Source organism: Haliotis cracherodii, unplaced genomic scaffold (genome assembly GCF_022045235.1).
Source record: "Haliotis cracherodii isolate W230 unplaced genomic scaffold, xgHalCrac1.p SCAF_1, whole genome shotgun sequence".
Taxonomy (NCBI): domain Eukaryota; kingdom Metazoa; phylum Mollusca; class Gastropoda; order Lepetellida; family Haliotidae; genus Haliotis; species Haliotis cracherodii.
The window spans coordinates 17,700,013-17,720,159 of record NW_027266264.1 but is presented as its reverse complement, the minus strand read 5'-3'; the positions used below and the strand labels follow the sequence as shown (position 1 = coordinate 17,720,159).

The 20,147-nt window shown below is 41.4% G+C and overlaps 1 protein-coding gene across 1 annotated transcript; it reads left to right on the top strand.

The window, feature by feature from the left end:
- The first annotated feature begins 1,253 nt into the window (after positions 1–1,253).
- On the top strand, positions 1,254–18,350 carry LOC139454450 (multiple epidermal growth factor-like domains protein 11). The gene is made up of 8 exons (XM_071236163.1): positions 1,254–1,295; positions 7,062–7,146; positions 7,558–7,662; positions 7,837–9,486; positions 10,120–10,216; positions 10,823–11,071; positions 17,463–17,598; positions 17,985–18,350. Exons 1-8 carry the CDS (start codon positions 1,254–1,256, stop codon positions 18,348–18,350), a joined length of 2,730 nt encoding a protein of 909 aa, XP_071092264.1.
- The last annotated feature ends 1,797 nt before the right edge of the window (positions 18,351–20,147 follow it).

Here is a 20,147-nt window from a genome sequence, read left to right as displayed (position 1 = left end):
TATTGTATCCTAACTGTGAAGTCACGGCTGCTGCAACTGTAATAGATGTTTCATCATGTACAGAAATATAAAATGTTGATTCTATTGTTATTGATTATAATCAATCTCATTAAAATCAGATCTAAGTTCTCCCTGCCGCTAAACAAAGCTCAGCGATAGCCAGAACTAAGATCTGATTTGATGAGATTGGATTATGATATTCTGTATATTCCATAAATTAATCATTTACTTTGGCTGTTGATCACATATAACGACGTCATGTGTCAATAGTGTAAATACGTGTCTTTTTTACAGAAAACATTTAGCTTTACAACGTGTCAATATTTCAATACTTTGTACATATAACATGAAATGTATTCCGTAATATGTAATGTATTCAAGCTTTAACAAATAAACAATTTAGACCAATTAAATCTGAATTTTTTTTGTCTTACGTTTTTCTCTCAGATTTGATATGGGTTTTAAAGAACGAATGTGTTTGTTACAGAGAATATATGTAATCAGGAACTTGTTGTAATCCCTGGACATTACAGGGAATATGTGGAATGCCTGATTCACTTGGGGAATATGTGTAATCAGGAACATGTTATAATCCCTGGACATTACAGGGAATATGTGGAATGTCTGATTCACTTGGGGGAATATGTATAATCAGGAACATGTTATAATCCCTGGCGTTACAGGGAACATGTGGAATGTCTGATTCACTTGGGGGAATATGTATAATCAGGAACATGTTATAATCCCTGGCGTTACAGGGAACATGTGGAATGTCTGATTCACTTGGGGGAATATGTATAATCAGGAACATGTTATAATCCCTGGCGTTACAGGGAACATGTGGAATGTCTGATTCACTTGGGGGAATATGTATAATCAGGAACATGTTATAATCCCTGGCGTTACAGGGAACATGTGGAATGTCTGATTCACTTGGGGGAATATGTATAATCAGGAACATGTTATAATCCCTGGCGTTACAGGGAACATGTGGAATGTCTGATTCACTTGGGGAAATATGTATAATCAGGAACATGTTATAATCCCTGGCGTTACAGGGAACATGTGGAATGTCTGATTCACTTGGGGGATATGTATAATCAGGAACTTGTTATAATCCCTGGACATTACAGGAATCGAGTCTGGGTCAAGCAAACCATGGATTGATTACACGAGAAACGATGTAGTAGAACCTGACCACCCGGTTCAATTCAGTCGCTTGTTACGACCAGTAGCGGGTATCTGACAGCATAATGTCGGCCCGACAGACCATAGCGAAAGGCAAGTTCGCAACAGTTGGTTTTAGAATAGATAAGATCAGTTGGCGAACTCTTGGATTAGATATTGTATTGTAGATACAATTACAATTACAAATAATTAAACTGGGATTGTGTCCTGCATGATCATCAGGCACTCCACAGCCCTGTTCGGATCATGTCAGCATGTTTGTTTCTTTGTTTGTGTGTTTGTTTGTTTACACCGCACTCAGCACTATTCCAGGTATATGACGGCGGTCTGTAAATAATACCATCTGGACCAGACAACGCAGTGATTGACATCATGAACTTCGATCCACGCAATTGGAATACGATAACTTGCATCAAGAAAGTCAGCGAGCCTAACCACGCGACCCCGTTAGTCGCCTCTCCCGACAAACATACACTTTCTGTAACACACTCACCCAACGAATTACTGAGAATTCGTGATTCATGTGCACTCGGAAACTCATAGCGTATATTCTGCATAAAACCTACACTCATGCGAGGCAGAACGAGTACAAATAACCACGTATAACATAAGTGAATAAATAAGTCCTCGTGCACAGTCACAAAGGCTAGTTTCTTTTTCCCTGTTACAACTGGTTTCATAAACATACACCCGACATTGTTCAACGAGCATACTTCGGAAATGTGGTGAAATGTGGTTTATCGTCACGTTCAAGAATATTGCACTCATATAGCGACGTGTGTGTGTGTGTGTGTGTGTGTGTGTGTGTGTGTGTGTGTGTGTGTGTGTGTGTGTGTGTGTGTGTGTGTGTGTGTGTGTGTGTGTGTGTGTGTGTGTGTGTATGTTTCCGGACTAATGCCGGTTTTATAGTGCCAGCCCACTGAGATTCCATGCCACAGTTTAACAAAATACCCCACTCAGACACAGTGTCTGACTCCGATCCGACCAGAACTTGTTAAGCCCCTTTAAGCCGAGCGCCAGGCAGGGTAACAATAAGTACCAACTTTTAACGAAATTTTGGTATGACGAAGGTAAATGATGTATAATGTTTATTATCCCCCGCCACGAAGCGGTAGGGGGATATAGGAATGGTCGCCGTCCGTCCGTCCGTCCGTCCTTCTGTCCTTCCATCCTTCCTCCCGTCCGTCCGTCACATTTCGTTTCTGGAGCAGATCTTCAAAACCGTACCATATTTCTTGGTAGTTGGGGATTTTAATTTTTTTTTTTTTTTGAGTTTCCATGGCAACGACTTTGATTTAGAATGAAAATGGTGGTAGTCTTCGTTTCCGGAGCAGATCTTGAAAAACGTACCATATTTCTTCACCAAATTTGGCACATAGATAGGTCTAGTGGTGAACTGCTGCCTTTTGATAGTTTGGGATTTAAAAAAAATAATATTTTTCGAGTTTCCATGGCAACGACTTTGATTTAGACTAAAAATGGCGGTAGTCCTCGTTTCCGGAGCAGATCTTGAAAACCGCTCCATATTTCTTCACCAAACTTGGCACATAATGTCATCTCACAGTATTGAATACATTTCCTTTTCTAGTGGTAAGTTCTGCATTGCTTGAGTGTATGTTCCTCCACAAGTGTTATGGACACAGTTGTTGCATTCACTGACTGACTTCATGCAGAAACACAACTCATTACAAATACAACAGTGTAACTGATCTAAAATCTACTCAACTGTATAAACACTATATATTCCTGTCAACCATACTCTGTACTTCACTTGCTTGATAACGGTGTTATCACCGAAACCATCGCTCCTAATTGTAATAAAGAAGTTGTTCGTCAATATGTCTCATCCTTACTTATTACAAATTCAGTAACATACTCTATCATAAACTGCAGATGGCAAAACAACACCAGTAATAACTTTTTTTAGTCCTGCAATTAGGCCCTTTACAAAAACGCCCAGTGAACATAGTTCACAGGAGCTAATGCATTGCACACAACCGGACATGTCATATTTGAGATGCTCGTACATAGGTGGGTCCTGAGGGGGGTCGAGGTGGTCCGGACCCCTCCCCTTTTGAAAACCAAATGTAGGATGTTGTAAGCAGAGGTTTTTTTTGATATTTTGGATCCCTCCATTTTATAAATGATGGATCCGCCCTTGGGCATACTTGTAGCAATTACTGGAGATCAGACAGTAAGTCAGTAAATGGAGCATTGGACAGAACGATTTCCACATTTAGGAAGGTAGATATGTATTGCTTCAGCCATATTATGACTTAACAAAAGGCGCAACATGAAAGGACAGAGCGTCGTTCAGCCAGGTATTTCTGAAATCTGTCAGAAGACGTGTTGTGGACTGACAGGTATTGCTGAAATCTGTCGGCAGACGTGTTTTTGGACTGACAGGTATTGTTGAAATCTGTCGGAAGACGTGTTGTGGACTGCCAGGTATTGTTGAAATCTGTCGGCAGACGTGTTGTGGACTGCCAGGTATTTTTTGAAATCTGTCGGCAGACGTGTTGTGGACAGCAAGCTATTGCTGAAATCTGTCGGCAGGCGTGTTGTGGACAGTCAGCTATTGCTGAAATCTGTCAGAAGACGTGTTGTGGACAGTCAGCTATTGCTGAAATCTGTCGGAAGACGTGTTTAGGACAGCCAGATATTGTTGAAATCTGTCGGCAGACGTGTTGTGGACTGCCGGATATTGTTGAAATCTGTCGGCAGACGTGTTGTGGACTGCAGATATTGTTGAAATCTGTCGGCAGACGTGTTGTGGACTGCCAGATATTGTTGAAATCTGTCGGCAGACGTGTTGTGGACTGCCAGGTATTGTTGAAATCTGTCGGCAGACGTGTTGTGGACTGCCAGGTATTGCTGAAATCTGTCGGCAGACGTGTTGTGGACAGTCAGCTATTGCTGAAATCTGTCGGAAGACGTGTTGTGGGCATCCAGACATTGCTGGAATCTGTGGAAGAAGTGCGGTCGCTGCAACTTAAATGGTTTCTGTCACTTTGCGTCTATGTCGAATCATGTTAACGAAGAGATGCATGTATGTATGATGTAACCAAATGAAGACGAGTATGAACTTGCATAACGTATCGCGATTTGCTGATACGATGGGTTGCTGCAGATATGATGTATTGTATGGTCTTATATAGAAAACCTATTCTGTTTTTTGTCTTCTGGGTTTCATGGGTAGGGGATAAGTCAATTATTGTTATAGCCTCCACGTGTGTAAATACTATAGCTATACCTTTCACATGGGCACATAATTTTAAGTTTCTATTTAAGAAATTACAATGTTACAACATTGACGTGGAACAACATAGTTTATATAGACATGAATATTACAACGTTAACAGGGACAACATGGTGTATATAGACATGCATGTAACAACGTTGACGGGGACAACATGGTGTATATAAACATGAATGTAACAACGTTGACGGGGACAACATGGTGTATATAAACATGCATGTAACAACGTTGACGGGGACAACATGGTGTATATAAACATGCATGTAACAACGTTGACGGGGACAACATGGTGTATATAGACATGCAAGTTACAACGTTGACGGGGACAACATAGTGTATATAGACATGCAAGTTACAACGTTGACGGGGACAAGATGGTGTATATAGACATGCATGTTACAACGTTGACAGGGACAACATGGTGTATATAGACATGCAAGTTACAATGTTGACGGGAACAAGATGGTGTATATAGACTTGCAAATTACAACGTTGACGGGGACAACATGGTGTATATAGACATGCAAGTTACAATATTGACGGGGACAACATGGTGTATACAGACATGCATGTAAGACTGTTGCCTGGGACAACATGGTGTATATAGAGAAGAATGTTACAACATTGACTGGGACAACATGGTGTATATGGACATGCATGTATAACGTTGGCGGGGAAAAGATAGTGTAATACATGTAGACAAGCATACTACAACGCTGACGGGGACAGCATGGTGTATATAAACATGCATGTTACAACGTTGACGGGGACAACATAATTTGTATAGACATGCATGTTACAACGTTAACAGGGACATCATGGTGTATATAGACAAGCATGTTACAACGTTGACGGGGACAACATGATTTATATAGACAAGCATGTTACAACGTTGACGGGGACAAGATGGTGTATATGGACATGCATTTTACAACGTTGACGGGGACAACATGGTGTATATAGACAAGCATGTTACAACGTTGACGGGGACAACATGATTTATATAGACATGCATGTTACAACGTTAACAGGGACATCATGGTGTATATAGACATGCATGTTACAATGTTGACGGGGACTAGATAGTGTATATAGACAAGCATGTTACAACGTTGACATGGAAAACATGGTGTATATAGACATGCATGTTACAATGTTGACGGGGACAACATGATGTATATAGACATGCATGTTACAACGTTGACGGGGACAACATGGTGTATATGGACATGCATGTTACAACGTTGACGGGAACAAGATAGTGTATATGGACAAGCATGTTACAACGTTAACAGGGACAACATGGTGTATATAGACATGCATGTTACAATGTTGACGGGGACAACATGGTGTATGTAGACAAGCGTGTTACAACGTTGACGGGGACAAGATGGTGTATATGGACATGCATTTTACAACGTTGACGGAGACAACATGGTGTATATAGACAAGCATGTTACAACGTTGACGGGGACAACATGGTGTATATAGACAAGCATGTTACAACGTTGACGGGGACAACATGATTTGTATAGACATGCATGTTACAACGTTAACAGGGACATCATGGTGTATATAGATATGCATGTTACAATGTTGACGTGGACAACATGATGTATATAGACATGCATATTAAAACGTTGACGGGGACAACATGGTGTATATAGACATGCATGATACAATGTTGATGGGGACAACTTGGTTTATATAGACATGCAAGTTACAACGTTGACGGGGACAACAGTGTGTATATAGACATGCATGTTACAATGTTGACGGGGACAACATGGTGTATATAGACATGCATGTTACAACGTTGACGGGGACAACAGTGTGTATATAGAGAAGCATTTTACAACGTTAACGGGGACAAGATGGTGTATATAGACAAGCATGTTACTACGTTGACATGGACAACATGGTGTATATAGACATGCATGTTACAACGTTGACTGGGACAACATGGTGTATATAGACATGCATGTTATAACGTTGACGGGGACAACATGATGTATATAGACATACATGTTACAACGTTGACTGGGACAACATAGTGTATATAGACATGCTTGTTTTTATGCTGACGGAGGCAGGATGTAGTTTGGCATGAATCACATTTTATGATTGCCACAGACAGGCAATATATTCGTCCATTTTTAAGGTTTGTAACGCAAAGGGAAATAGAAAATATGATTCACTCGGTCACTGTGTAGCTCTGCAAATGTGCCCTCCTAGTCCTGCTCGTAACACCACGTAGAAAGGTAAAGTAATGTTTCTATAATTCATTTGAAAAGTCATAATCGTTTTATATCTCGGATAAGTGATGACACATGAGGGATGTCAAACACCTGGTGTCATCAATGCAATAACAGTAATTGTCTCAGCGATTTTATTTTTTCATTTGCCCATAACACATGACCCTGTGTTGAGAAAACGTCACCAGAATAATCCATGTTTAATGCCAGGACGTTAATGCTCAATGACAAGCTCAGTGGGAGTTATTAGTTCTTTTATGTTTGTGTTTGAAGATTGATATAAGCAATTTTATTTTAGGAAACTATCTGTTTGTCGACTTTTGATATGCTTCTGTAGGAAGCCTTCTTGTCGACTACAGGTTCGAGGATTGACGCATTCAACCATGTGTCACCACAACACCCTCCTTCTGGCAATGTGCGGGCTGGCTCTCACACAATATACTGGTGAATATATTAAACACCTATCCAACGTATATGTCATATAACTGACGCATGTTCGCCTTCACACATGGCATATTTTGAATACACTGGGGCAAACATTGAAGTATCATAGTTATAGCAGTGGTTAAATGTCCGACATGTCAATAAGATATGAAAAGATGTGCTAACTAATCAGTGGTTATGGTAGAGTCTTCATGTGAATCATGAAGTATTAACGTTTTATAAGGTATCAGGTCCGAACAAGTAAATAAATTATCTGGGTTACGTGACCTCTCAAGTTTACTTTACAACATTAGTTTAGCTTAAGTTCTGGCCTGATTTAGCATCTCACCAATTCACGTATGCTCAATCTATCCTACAAGTTCACAGCTTAGTTTGAGACATATATCGTTCGCACTGACTTCATTGTTGCAGCCTTTCCACCGTGCCAGGATATATATTCCTGGTGTAAAGAGTCGCACTGTCACCAGCCAGGACTGAAATTAATGTGCAATAGGACATGCGGCCTTTGTCCAGAAGGTGAGAGGCAAATCTTAGGGAAGATAGCTGAACAGTTCTGATATCGATAGAGTGTTCTGTGCAATATTCTCAATATTTAAACGGTCAATTTATCAACTCCCTGTTCCTATTATCTGGTATTTGTTTTTAAGTGACCTGATAATCATTGTTAATATTGAAACATTCTTTCCACAGAGTGCAGATCGGGATCTTTCCATGATGGCTCCTCGTGCAGACAATGCAAGGATGCTGTCGATGTAGAGTCAGTCGAATACACAGATAGATGTGGTGTTCCCTGTAGCCAGAGCCACACGTGGGGTTCAGACTGTCTTGCTCCATGTAGTACAGGGTGCAGGAATCAAACATGTGACCGGTGGAAAGGGCACTGTCTCCAAAACTGCCTGCCAGGTTACTATGGACCTACATGTGATTTAACTTGTGACACGTGCAGGTCGTGTGGAGACGGTGTTGAGGCGTGTGACAATGAGGGGAGGTGTCTGTGTGGCTGCAAGAGAGGAAAACGAGGGAACAAATGTGACCAATACTGTCCAAACTGTGAAATTTGTTCAGGATATAACTGTACATGTCAAGAAGGATTTCGGGGTGTATTGTGTACAGAGACCTGTGTGAACTGTCAGAGTTGTAATGGAACCTACTGTACATGCAAGGCTGGATTCCATGGAGATGGCTGTACCGTCCCCTGTCCCTTGCACTGCCTCTATGACGTATGTGGTCTGGAGGGAGGGTGTACACAGGGATGTGAAGTAGGGTGGTATGGACGTTTGTGTGAAAAACAGTGCAATAACTGTGTCAACGGAACATGCTCATTGTACGGGACATGTACATCCGGGTGCAATAGCGGATGGTCTGGTGACAAGTGTGACGAAGCCTGCAATGTCAGCTGTGAGGACGAACTGTGTTACCGTAACGGAACCTGTGAAAGATGCAAACCCGGTTTCTATGGAGACCAATGCAACATCCCATGCAGCAGTCACTGTAGTAACAAGAGATGTGACAGGAGTGGAATTTGTGGATCTTGCAGAGTTGGACACTTTGGGGAAATGTGTGAGCGACATTGTGGGTCCAACTGTATGAATCATGCCTGTGAACAAATGTCAGGAAGGTGTATCCAAGGTTGTACCACAGGCTGGTACGGAGATATATGTCATCTAGAATGTCCCGACCAATGTGCCTCAGAGTCTTGCCACAGAGAGACTGGTTCCTGTAAGTCTTGTATGCAGGGATTCAAAGGCTCCCACTGCAACGCTTCGTGTCCACAGTTCTGTTCTAAATGTGAACAGTATAGTGAAGCATGTCTCTCTTGTCACCAACAACATTTCGGCAAGATGTGTGACAAACTTTGTTCATCCGGATGTAAAGGAGACACATGTCACCACCAAACTGGAATATGTTCACAAGGATGTACTGGAACTTCCTATGGCCATTACTGTAACAATTCGTGCAGTGATCACTGTGTCAATAGAAACTGTCATACAGTTAACACTGATGTAGATACGCCCCAATGCACTGAGGGATGTGAAGACGGATGGTGGGGTGACTACTGTGAGAACACGTGTCTACAACAGCACTGTGTGAGATGTGACAGACATGATGGCCAATGCCTGGAGTGTGAAGCCCACAGATACGGCGAGTCCTGTAACTTGACCTGTAACACTGACTGCCTGAAGTCGCAGTGTAACATGACTGGAGTCTGTATAAACGGGTGTGAGGACGGGCGGTACGGAAGCCAGTGTTCTGAAAGATGTCCCATGGCGTGCAACACATGTCAGTATGATGGTGCCTGCCTTACTTGTGCTGATGGCTGGATGGGACTACACTGTAATGGTAAGAAACATATTCGCATATAAACACTTGTATTGGTTATTTATAATTGAATGCCATAACAACTCACTATGTAATCCCTAGTGGTGGTTCCACGTAAGAATGTGTCCCCAGTGATGTTTGTTTCATGACGACTTACTGGATTGGTTCGTCACGTACGGCGACTTACAGCTTTTATAGCGTGTCACCGTATCCAACAACTCGAATCATGCAACAGGGAACTCATTCAACAGATTCTGGCTCAGGCCTTGATTGTTGTGATAGATTAGCATTAACGTCTTACTTGTGTGTTATTTCACTCATTATGGAAACGCTTAACATAAGCTAAATTTTGTCATGTAAATTGGTTTTCTTAATAGTTACCTGGTGGCAGGTGTGGCCGCAGTTTTCTGTGCAGAGTTGCTTCCCGTGGGCACGCCAGAAACCTTTGATCGTGGGTTCGCATCCCGATTCGCCCCGATTATGTTTCTATGTTTGTCAGCACCATACCCATGCTTGTGGGTTTCATCGAAGTGGTATCTCTTCGGGCTTTCGTCCCACATTAAGCGGATACGCCGTGATATAACTGCAACACTGTTCAGCTTACTCACCCACTAACTCGTAATTACCTTTTTGTGTCCTTGTCCGTATTTTCAGAACAAAGTTCACATCGTCGCCAGACATGGATCCTTTCTGCTGCGGTTGTTGTTTTGGTCTCTCTTGTTATCATCATGGCCGTTTTCCTCCTTAAACGGTAATAGTATATACATTCTGAAACGATTGGGTATAAATATTTGAATAAAAATGAATTGGATATTTAAACTTTGACAGTAACTGCACTTCTTAAAAAGAGCTAAGGGACGATCGGGTAGCCTTGTGGTTAGGCGTTCGCTCGTCACGCCGAAGGCCCGGGTTCGATTCCCGACATGGGAACAACGTGTGAAGCCCACTTATGGTGTCCCCCGAATATTGCAGGATTATTGCTAAAAGCGGCGTAAAACCAAACTCACTCACTCACTAATAAGAGCTAACGTATTTATAGGGGGATGTCGTGGTTCCGTAATTCCCCGTGCTGAGTTGCGTTCCTTAGTGCCGCTATAAACCTAGGTTCGAAACCCTTATTCTCCCTGATTATGTTTCTATGTGCTCATGGTAAACTTCTTAGACCCACCGAAATCAAGCTGACAAACGCAATTCCTCCCTCACTCGGTCATTTATGGGGGTCATCTTTTATTTAACATTTTTAAAATCTTATAATTAGTTAATCAGAGAATGCATGCGGGCGCTGAATTAAATACCATACATAGTGTGTGATTTTGCGCTTCAAAAACGTGCATGTTATTTCTTTGTTAACTTGTAGGTACGCAGTGAACGGTTCAGGTGGGATATACATATCACCTGTACAAAACGATCTGGAATCAAGATCCGATGACATCTCGCGGGAAGAGCTTGGTGGGTCACGTGACAGTGATTACCAACATTATGAAATGATTCAATACGAAGCTGACCAATCGGCTGGTACAGATGAAGATGACAATTCGCCTGATGTAGTTGAAGCTGCAGATCAGAGACGCTATGAGACGCTGGGGCCATCCGATGACGCCACACGGTACACACATCTGGTGTCATTTGTTGATTAGATTCAGGCTTGATTGAAATACATTCTGTATGTGTATACCTTTGCACTTTAAAACTTTAAAAAGTAATTGGTTGCATGGATGTGTCGTGTACTGCATTATGATTACAAGATGTCTCTTTTTAGCGAGCAGATTATGTTTGTGCAAAATGTGACACACTCAGCATTTAGAAATATGCTGCTTTGTTTGGTTCGTTACTTGGCGTGTGTGCAGTTATCTCCCTTACACTGCATTTGCTTTAACTGGAACTTCCGGTTTCAATCAAATATCCTCCTGGTTTCAGTGTGGCTGGTTTTGGGATATCGAGTTCCTTTTCTGTTGGCTCTCTCTTGTATCATATACCCTGTGATATATCACTGGACTATTCATAAAATATATTAACCCTTCATTACAACTGTTCACCATTCTACATGTTGCGAACCTGTACATAACACGTTATTCTGTACAAAATGACACTGGCTTGTCCAAACACGAGGCGCTGTATAATCCTTAGTTTTTTGTCAGCACTCTGTAACTAATCTGTCAATGCAGTGTCATATACTGTCAATTGTTCAGTCAATGTATTGTTACATGTTACTCACATTTTGATAATTGTGTATTGATATTTATGTTGACCAATGGCATCCATGTTGTTGTCCAGGAAATCCGAATAATCTGTAATCTTTTAATTCTGTGTCACCCTGAATCAGGCCTCAGTATGAGTGACTGAGTGAGTTAGATTTAACGCCGCTTTGAACAGTATTCCAGTTATATCACGGCATGTCAGCTTGCTATGGGAAGTGATGCAGGACGTTTACCACTGTGGTGAAACCCCAAGCACGGTATGGTGCTGACGAACCCGGACACGGGACGAGCCCAGATTCGAACCAGATTCTGGCGTGCCCAAGGGACGCAACTCTGCACAGCATGTAGGAGCCAGTCTAGACTTCCGACCAACGGCTGACATTATGCTATTATGACTCAAACACCCAACAGCGATTTCCTTTTAGTTCTTGTACAGTTATCTCCCTTACACTGCGCCTCCAAACAGATATAGAATTTTGGTTGTCAAATGGTATAGTATAGTATCAATATCGTTTTCTTCGGGCTTTCCTTCAATCAAATTCTTTTTCATGAAATGATCTGAGGCCACAAATATTTTAGTTACTTCGATGTACCCTTCATGTTGTTCACAAATCCAAATGTTTCATGAGCTGTTAACGCTCTTCCGTGCAAAATGACACTGGTTACCCAAACACCCATGTTCAATCCCCATGTTATTGTTTATTGTCGGACTTGGGTATATCTGTACATTGACCTCTGTACTGTGTATATATGCGCAGCTTATGTAAATAAAATGTCCGTGAAGTCCCCATTGTCTGCTTTGTCATCAATTACTGTATATGTAGAAAAAACACAGTAAAGTTCTAACTCTCAGGCACAAGATAGTAATAATCAAATAAGTGGAGTAAGATTGAACACAGTTTCAGGCCATAACTGAATAATAATAATAATATATGAAATCACTTGCTCACACACACACACACACACACACACACACACACACACACACACACACACACACACACACACACACACACACACACACACACACACACACACACACACACACAGGCACACACACACATACATACATACATACATACATATGGGATCGGACGGTCAGGCTCGCTGACTTGGTTGAAGCATGTCATCGATCCCAATTGCGTAGACCGATACTCATGATGTCAATCACTGGATTGTCTGGTCCAGACTCGATTATTTACTGACCACCCCCACTAATTTAGTCGCCTCTCATGACAAGCAATAGAGTACTGGGACCTAGTCTTACGTGGGTCATTACAGCGACTTTGGAAATAAATATCGAAACAGTTTCTTACTGTCTGTACAGCTAAATGAACATAAGCGACAAAAACAGTTACATGTTCATAAGCATTTTCATTACTACAGAAGAAGACTATTACCTTGTACGATTCCGACTGTATCAAAAGTATGGTTCCGACTGTATCATTTGAATCACTCTAAAATAGCGATGATACCGGGTGTTCGCGAAAGAGTGAGCGTATCCTGCACCGTCGGTGGCACCGACACTCTTTGAAATTTTCGTAGAAAGAGCATGCTGGATTGTATCTCAAAAGTTGTGAAATGTAGACACAAAAGGCTTGAATATTGCGCGGCATAAAGGGTAAACTGACTATTGGAAAGTTGAAGTGATCCCTCTTGTCATACAGTCTTGTAAAGAGTTTTTGTCACTGAATCTGAAAGCATAGGGGGCGTTCGGGTAGCCAAGTGGTTAAAGCGTTCGCTCGTCACGCCGAGGACCCGGGTTCGATTCCCGACATAGGTACAATGTGTGGAGCCCATTTCTGGTGTGCCCCGCCGTGATATTGTTGGAATATTGCGAAAAGCGGCGGAAAACCAAGCTCACTCACTCACGCACTGAATACATAGATCTTAAAATGAAACAGATGAGGCATTTTTCACTGGTTTCTTTTATTTCAAGTTCAGTTGGGTTCAGAAAGGAATTGGCTATCTGATGGTTATTGAACTATATAAGATCATTGATAAACTTGAAGCTAAAGTTCAACTTCTTGTTCAAATTCCCTTGAATTTAATTTGCCAATCTGAGCAGACATTCGGATTCATAATCATTAAGAAAAAGATCAATAATGAGGGTAGCACAACCGGGAGGCCTACTTCTTGCCTAAATGTCTTATTCCCAAATGTTATATTTATGTTGTCAGTGAGGATGTTTAGCATTTCACACTGTGTTTTGTCAGTAAACTTCAGATGACATTTGCTTTCATTTTTTTACAAATTGTCCTGAATTTCTGAAGATAACTATGAAACTATATCTATTATCGCCATGTTTAGTTACTAATGCTCAATTTATCAAGGAATGAAGTATTCCCTTAAGTTTGGGATAGCGGTGTTCAAAGTTGAAAAATGTAATGTCTTGACAGAATTGAACTTTTCTGAGATTTCCAAAAAATCAGGCAAATCATTTGAGTTTTTGAGAATTCACATGGTATTATTTCAACCTGTCTCAAATATTTTTTTGTGAATTTAAAGAAAGTTTTTCCTTGATTGATTAGGGATTGTGGTTAATCTTTGAAACAGGAATTTTATTGGTACATTTGCTTGACAGTAATATCTCTCTCTCTTTCTACGGATTTTTATTGAACTTTGGAATCCAGTAAATAGGAATGGACATGTCGTGAGCCACCAGGTAATAAAGTAGTGCTCTGGGCGTAGTTCAGTGTGTGGATTTGGCGAATTACATACATAAAGTTAACATTGTATCCACATTAACACCCGTGCATTACCAGTGTTCAAACAAGCATTTCAAATTCAATTGTACCTTCTTTTATTAAATTATGAATATACCCTTGCGTAAACTGTATTCATATTGAGAACTTGAATTCTGAGGTACATCAAGTAAATGTTGCTAATATAAACATCCTTTTTTCTCATACACTCTTTAGAAGCTACCGGGTACATTTGTTATGCAACTGCAGTCGATTATCCACCCTAAGTTTCAAACCCTGTTACCCCGGAATGCCGGATTATCGAGTGTGCTGGGTCTTTTTTTTTCACAATAACCTATATTGTCTCTGATAGGTACGTGTGCGCGCTTGTTTGGAAACACGCAGCCTCGAAAACAATTTTGTTATCTTATTTGAAATCCCCGGATAGAATGACCAAGTAACCGCACCTTCCACGGGTGATTCAAATCTAGTGCTTGCTACGTGCTCTACGTCTCACTTAACCAACGACAGTAGCCGACAATATATCTTTGTGTGTTTCTCGAGCATGGCAATCGTAATGCATAGCACCGTGTGTATCCACCATTGGCCTGAATGACGTCACGACACCTCCTGTACATGGCACCAAGAAGCCTAAGGATGACACTTTGTGGAATGGCAGTCCATTCTTCCTGAAGAACTTGGCGTAATTGTTGCTGATGCTGTGGCCCAGGTTGATGCAAACGCAAACGACTGTCTACCTCATCCTAATGATGCTCCATTTGGTTGTGATCAGATGACCTTTGAAGGCCACGACCAGTACGTTTATATTCTGCTCTCTCAGAAACTAGTACACTTGTGGCTCTCGGGAAACTAGTAAACTCGTGGCTCTCGGGAAACTAGTACACTAGTGGCTCGTGTGCTGCAGCGAGTGTCCTGTTAGAGTGTGAAGGACCCGGATGTCGTGAGTCTAGGCTGACGTGGTGATGCGGGGTCTCTCTTGAACGATCACGTTTAGTAGTGTCATGACGCTGACATCGTACCCAGAGTCGTGAAATTGTGCTACGGGCAACATTCAACTCTCTTGCCACTGACGTATCTGATCCACCAGGTTCAAGTCTTCCAATAGCGATATTTCTCGCATTATGTTTTACTTTTGACATGATGATTTACAAAATTCACTTCGTTAACGGAATGATAATGATATTTGAAAACGACATGTGTCTTAAACTTCCCAAGAAACCGGTGACTTGAAAGCTTTTTTTCAGTTTCCCAAGAAACCCAATCATGCAAATGTCAAAGGTCATCAATATTAAGAAGGAAAGACAATAAAACCAATTAGTGACAATTTATCAGAATGACAAAAACGTGCGGACGTTTTTACATGTAGCAGTTCATATTGGTAAATATTTAAGTCATGAAGTTTACTGGCTGTATTCACTATACTATGAGTGAGTGAGTGAGTGATCGAGTGAGTGAGTGAGTGAGTGAGTGATCGAGTGAGTGATCGAGTGGGTGAGTGAGTGAGTGAGTGAGTGAATGAGTGATCGAGTGAGTGAGTGAGTGTGTGAGTGAGTGAAGTTTTACTCTGCCTTTATCAATCATCACGTCGGGTACACAAAGAATAGGTTTCAAATAATAAACACAGGTCGGAAATCGATCCCGTATCTCCGACGTGATTAGCAACCAATTTATCCACTCATCGAAACCTATTACAAAAAGGTGTGCTATTCCTAAGATCGTTTTGTGGTCTGGCGGTTAGAACGGTGTTTCAAATTCTGTACCAACGTACTTCGACTGTGGTGATTGTTACTTAAGATATCAATCACTAGTTTATCTGGTCCTGCATATGTGTTGACTTTATACATGTCAGACAACAGATTATTCCCCCCGTGGATATTGCTGATGCGGTGTTAGGCAATACTCACTCACTCACATTTTACAGGTAATGACTTTGTTTGTTTAACGCCGAACTTGGCAATATTCCGACCATGTGACCGTGGTCTGTAAATAATCGAGTCTGGACCAGACAATCCAGACAATCCAGACACAATCCCAATTACATCTCGAAACCGCCGTATAGCGAGGTTTTAATTCTGACTATGACGTAACACGTCTTCTGTCACGTATGTACAATCATCTAACGTCAAACACAGACAAGTATTTTTAAAAAGTTATGAGACCCGAATTAATTGTGTTTCAACAATATCACATTGTTCATCGCTTGTTTGTTTGTTATATGTATTATGTACCGTGTATTCAGTATTGCATACGCTACAGATAAACAGATAAAAATTCCGGCACTTCCCCATGAAGAAACAAGCCACGCACTAATCCAACAAGAGGTTGATTGTGTGCCCCTTGGATCCGCATATTCTACAGCCTCCGTGTTTACCGTAGAGCTGACTGAAATATATGATATACATTCATTTTACTTCACACGTTTGACGTCTTTTACATAACAAACTGCATCACAATAAACCACCTGACAATATATCAATATTGATGAGAGTGTCTCGGGATAAAAACCCCGTGTCAATAGAGTATCATTACAGATAATGTCAGTTGCATGTCGCGATAAAACAGTCGTACAGAGAAGTATAATGTCAACTATGAATCGCAATTAAACACGACTAAATATGGAAATATTGAAAACTGTATCTATGGCGATACAACTTCTCAATATTATGTCGAACGAGTGAATATTTCATATTTATGTGTCACATGTACAATAATATATAATAAAATACATTAAAAACCTGTAAATCCATTCGCACTAGGCTTTCAAAACACAATGATATTATACACACTATCAAACTATATTAAATTATAAACTATAACGAGCATATTTAAATATGATTAGGAATAATTTTGTATATTTAATAATATATGTTTCACGGCAATAGCGTGTCTTGACCTTGACTAAACCGGACTTCCCTCTCCGGATCTCCGGATTCCGGACTGAAATTGAAGGACAAAGGGCAATTTTATCATTTAATTGCTTCTTACTAAACAAAGAAGATTATTTTCATGAATGTACTTTGTACTTTGATAAGGTTCAGTTGGTATCCAAACACAAAGCGTTGTTTTCCTTTAAGTTTTTCATGTTTTTTTTCAGTGCTGGAGTGGGCCGCACGGGAACATTTATTGCTCTGGATTATTTGATTGCACAAGCCAAGGCGGAAGGCGCGGTAGATGTCTGTGAGTGCATTGTCAAGCTCCGACACCAGCGTATGGATCTCATACAGACAGAGGTGAGAGGTCCTGGAGATAAACTTTTCTGTGAGAGGAGTAGTGTCGTATTTGTAATCAATCTAAATTACTTTGTTGAGATTTCTAGACTGATTTCTAGACGTATTTTCTGTCGCTCCACACAAACTGAAAGTAAAATGCTAAACGTGGCTCATAATCCACGATGTGAATTCCAAGCAGACAACTGTGCAATGAGTTGGCTCATTTCTGTTTTGGAGATGCCGACTGCTGGTCTGCGTTGATACCAGTGGTCAAGCCGACTGCTGGTCTGCGTTGATACCAGTGGTCAAGCCGACTGCTGGTCAGCGTTGGTACCAGTGGTCAAGCCGACTGCTGGTCAGCGTTGGTTGCAGTGGTCAAACTGACTGCTTGTCAGCGTTGGTTGCAGTGGTCAAGCAGACTGCTTGTCAGCGTTGGTTGCAGTGGTCAAGCCGACTGCTGGTCAGCGTTGGTAGCAGTGGTCAAGCCGACTGCTGGTCAGCGTTGGTACCAGTGGTCAAGCCGACTGCTTGTCAGCGTTGGTACCAGTGGTCAAGCCGACTGCTGGTCAGCGTTGATACCAGTGGTCAAACCGACTGCTTGTCAGCGTTGGTACCAGTGGTCAAGCCGAGTTGGTACCAGTGGTCAAGCCGACTGCTGGTCGGCGTTGGTTGCAGTGGTCAAGCCGACTGCTGGTCAGCGTGGTTGCAGTGGTCAAGCTGACTGCTGGTCAGCGTTGATACCAGTGGTCAAGCCGACTGCTGGTCAGCGTTGATTCCAGTGGTCAAGCCGACTGCTGGTCAGCGTTGATACCAGTGGTCAAACCGACTGCTTGTCAGCGTTGGTACCAGTGGTCAAGCCGAGTTGGTACCAGTGGTCAAGCCGACTGCTGGTCGGCGTTGGTTGCAGTGGTCAAGCCGACTGCTGGTCAGCGTGGTTGCAGTGGTCAAGCTGACTGCTGGTCAGCGTTGATACCAGTGGTCAAGCCGACTGCTGGTCAGCGTTGATTCCAGTGGTCAAGCCGACTGCATTTGATCACATAAATGAAGAATAACATTAATAACAGCCACACACTGCCCAAGGATGATATGTAGCTGCTAATTTACCAAATGTAGGCTGAAAACGATAATGTTATCGTGTATTGTATCCTAACTGTGAAGTCTCGGCTGCTGCAACTGTAATAGATGTTTCATCATGTACAGAAATATAAAATGTTGATTCTATTGTTAATGATTATAATCAATCTCATTAAAATCAGATGTAAGTTCTCCCTGCCGCTAAACAAAGCTCAGCGATAGCCAGAACTAAGATCGGATTAGATGAGATTGGATTATGATATTATGTATATTCCATCAATTAATCATTTACTTTTGCTGTTGATCACATATAACGACGTCATGTGTCAATAGTGTAAATACGATGTGCGTGTCTTTTTTTTACAGAAAACAGTTAGCTTTATAACGTGTCAATACTATGTACATATAACATGAAATGTATTCCGTAATATGTAATGTATTCAAGCTTTAACAAATAAACAATTTAGACCAAATAAATCTGAATTATTTTTGTCTTACGTTTTTCTCTCAGATTTTATATGGGTTTTAATGAACGAATGCGTTTGTTGCAGAGAACGTAATTTAACACCCTTGACCCGGGAAGATGGATTAAATCACATGAGACCTAGTCTCGTTGTCACGGCTGCTATGTGTTAAAACAGTATAAGACCATGCTCAATCGCTGTCATAAAATGTCATTCGGTTGAACAGTCTGAATTAGAATGAAATAGATTTCTCTTGAAGGTAAAGTCAGATATAAAGGGAGGCTATTCAAGGTAGATGGCGCTACCGGATGGGGTATATGTATGAATTGTAAAGCCGGGGAAGTTTAATCTCTCCTGTGGTGTCGCCGTTACAGTGCGCTCAGTTAATTTCATGTTTAGTATGATCATTTTCTGTCGTAAGGTGTTGCAGTCTTGCTGCAAGACAAATGGGAAATGTAAGCAGGTCGACTATATCGGGGACACCGACAACTTCCCATGCCAAAAATACTCTTAATACTGATAGTTTCATAAACACGAAAAAGTGTATTTCCCGGTATCATAAAACAAATAAGTTAAAACAAGTATCGAAACTAATGGACGTATTTTGGTAATGTCCCAGATTCCTACTCCCGGGTAATGGTTAATATGAAGGAGAAGAAAGAATGTCGTATGCTAATTTAACAAGCGAGCGAGTGTGTGAGAGAATGTTGTTTTATGTCGCAGTCGGAAATATTGCAGCTGTCACGACAGCCCGTTAATAATCGAGTCTGGGTCAAGCAAACCCTGGATTGAATACATGAGAAACGATCTAGTAGAACCTGACCACCCGGTTCAATTCAGTCGCTCGTTACGACCAGTAGTGGGTATCTGACAGCATAATGTCGGCCCGACAGACCATAGCGAAAGGCAAGTTCGCAACAGTTGATCTACTTTCTACATTGTACAAGGCATGTCAATACATTATACCGTCTGGATCAGACAATCCAGTGATTGACATCATGAGCTTCGATCACCGCAATTGGAATACGATAA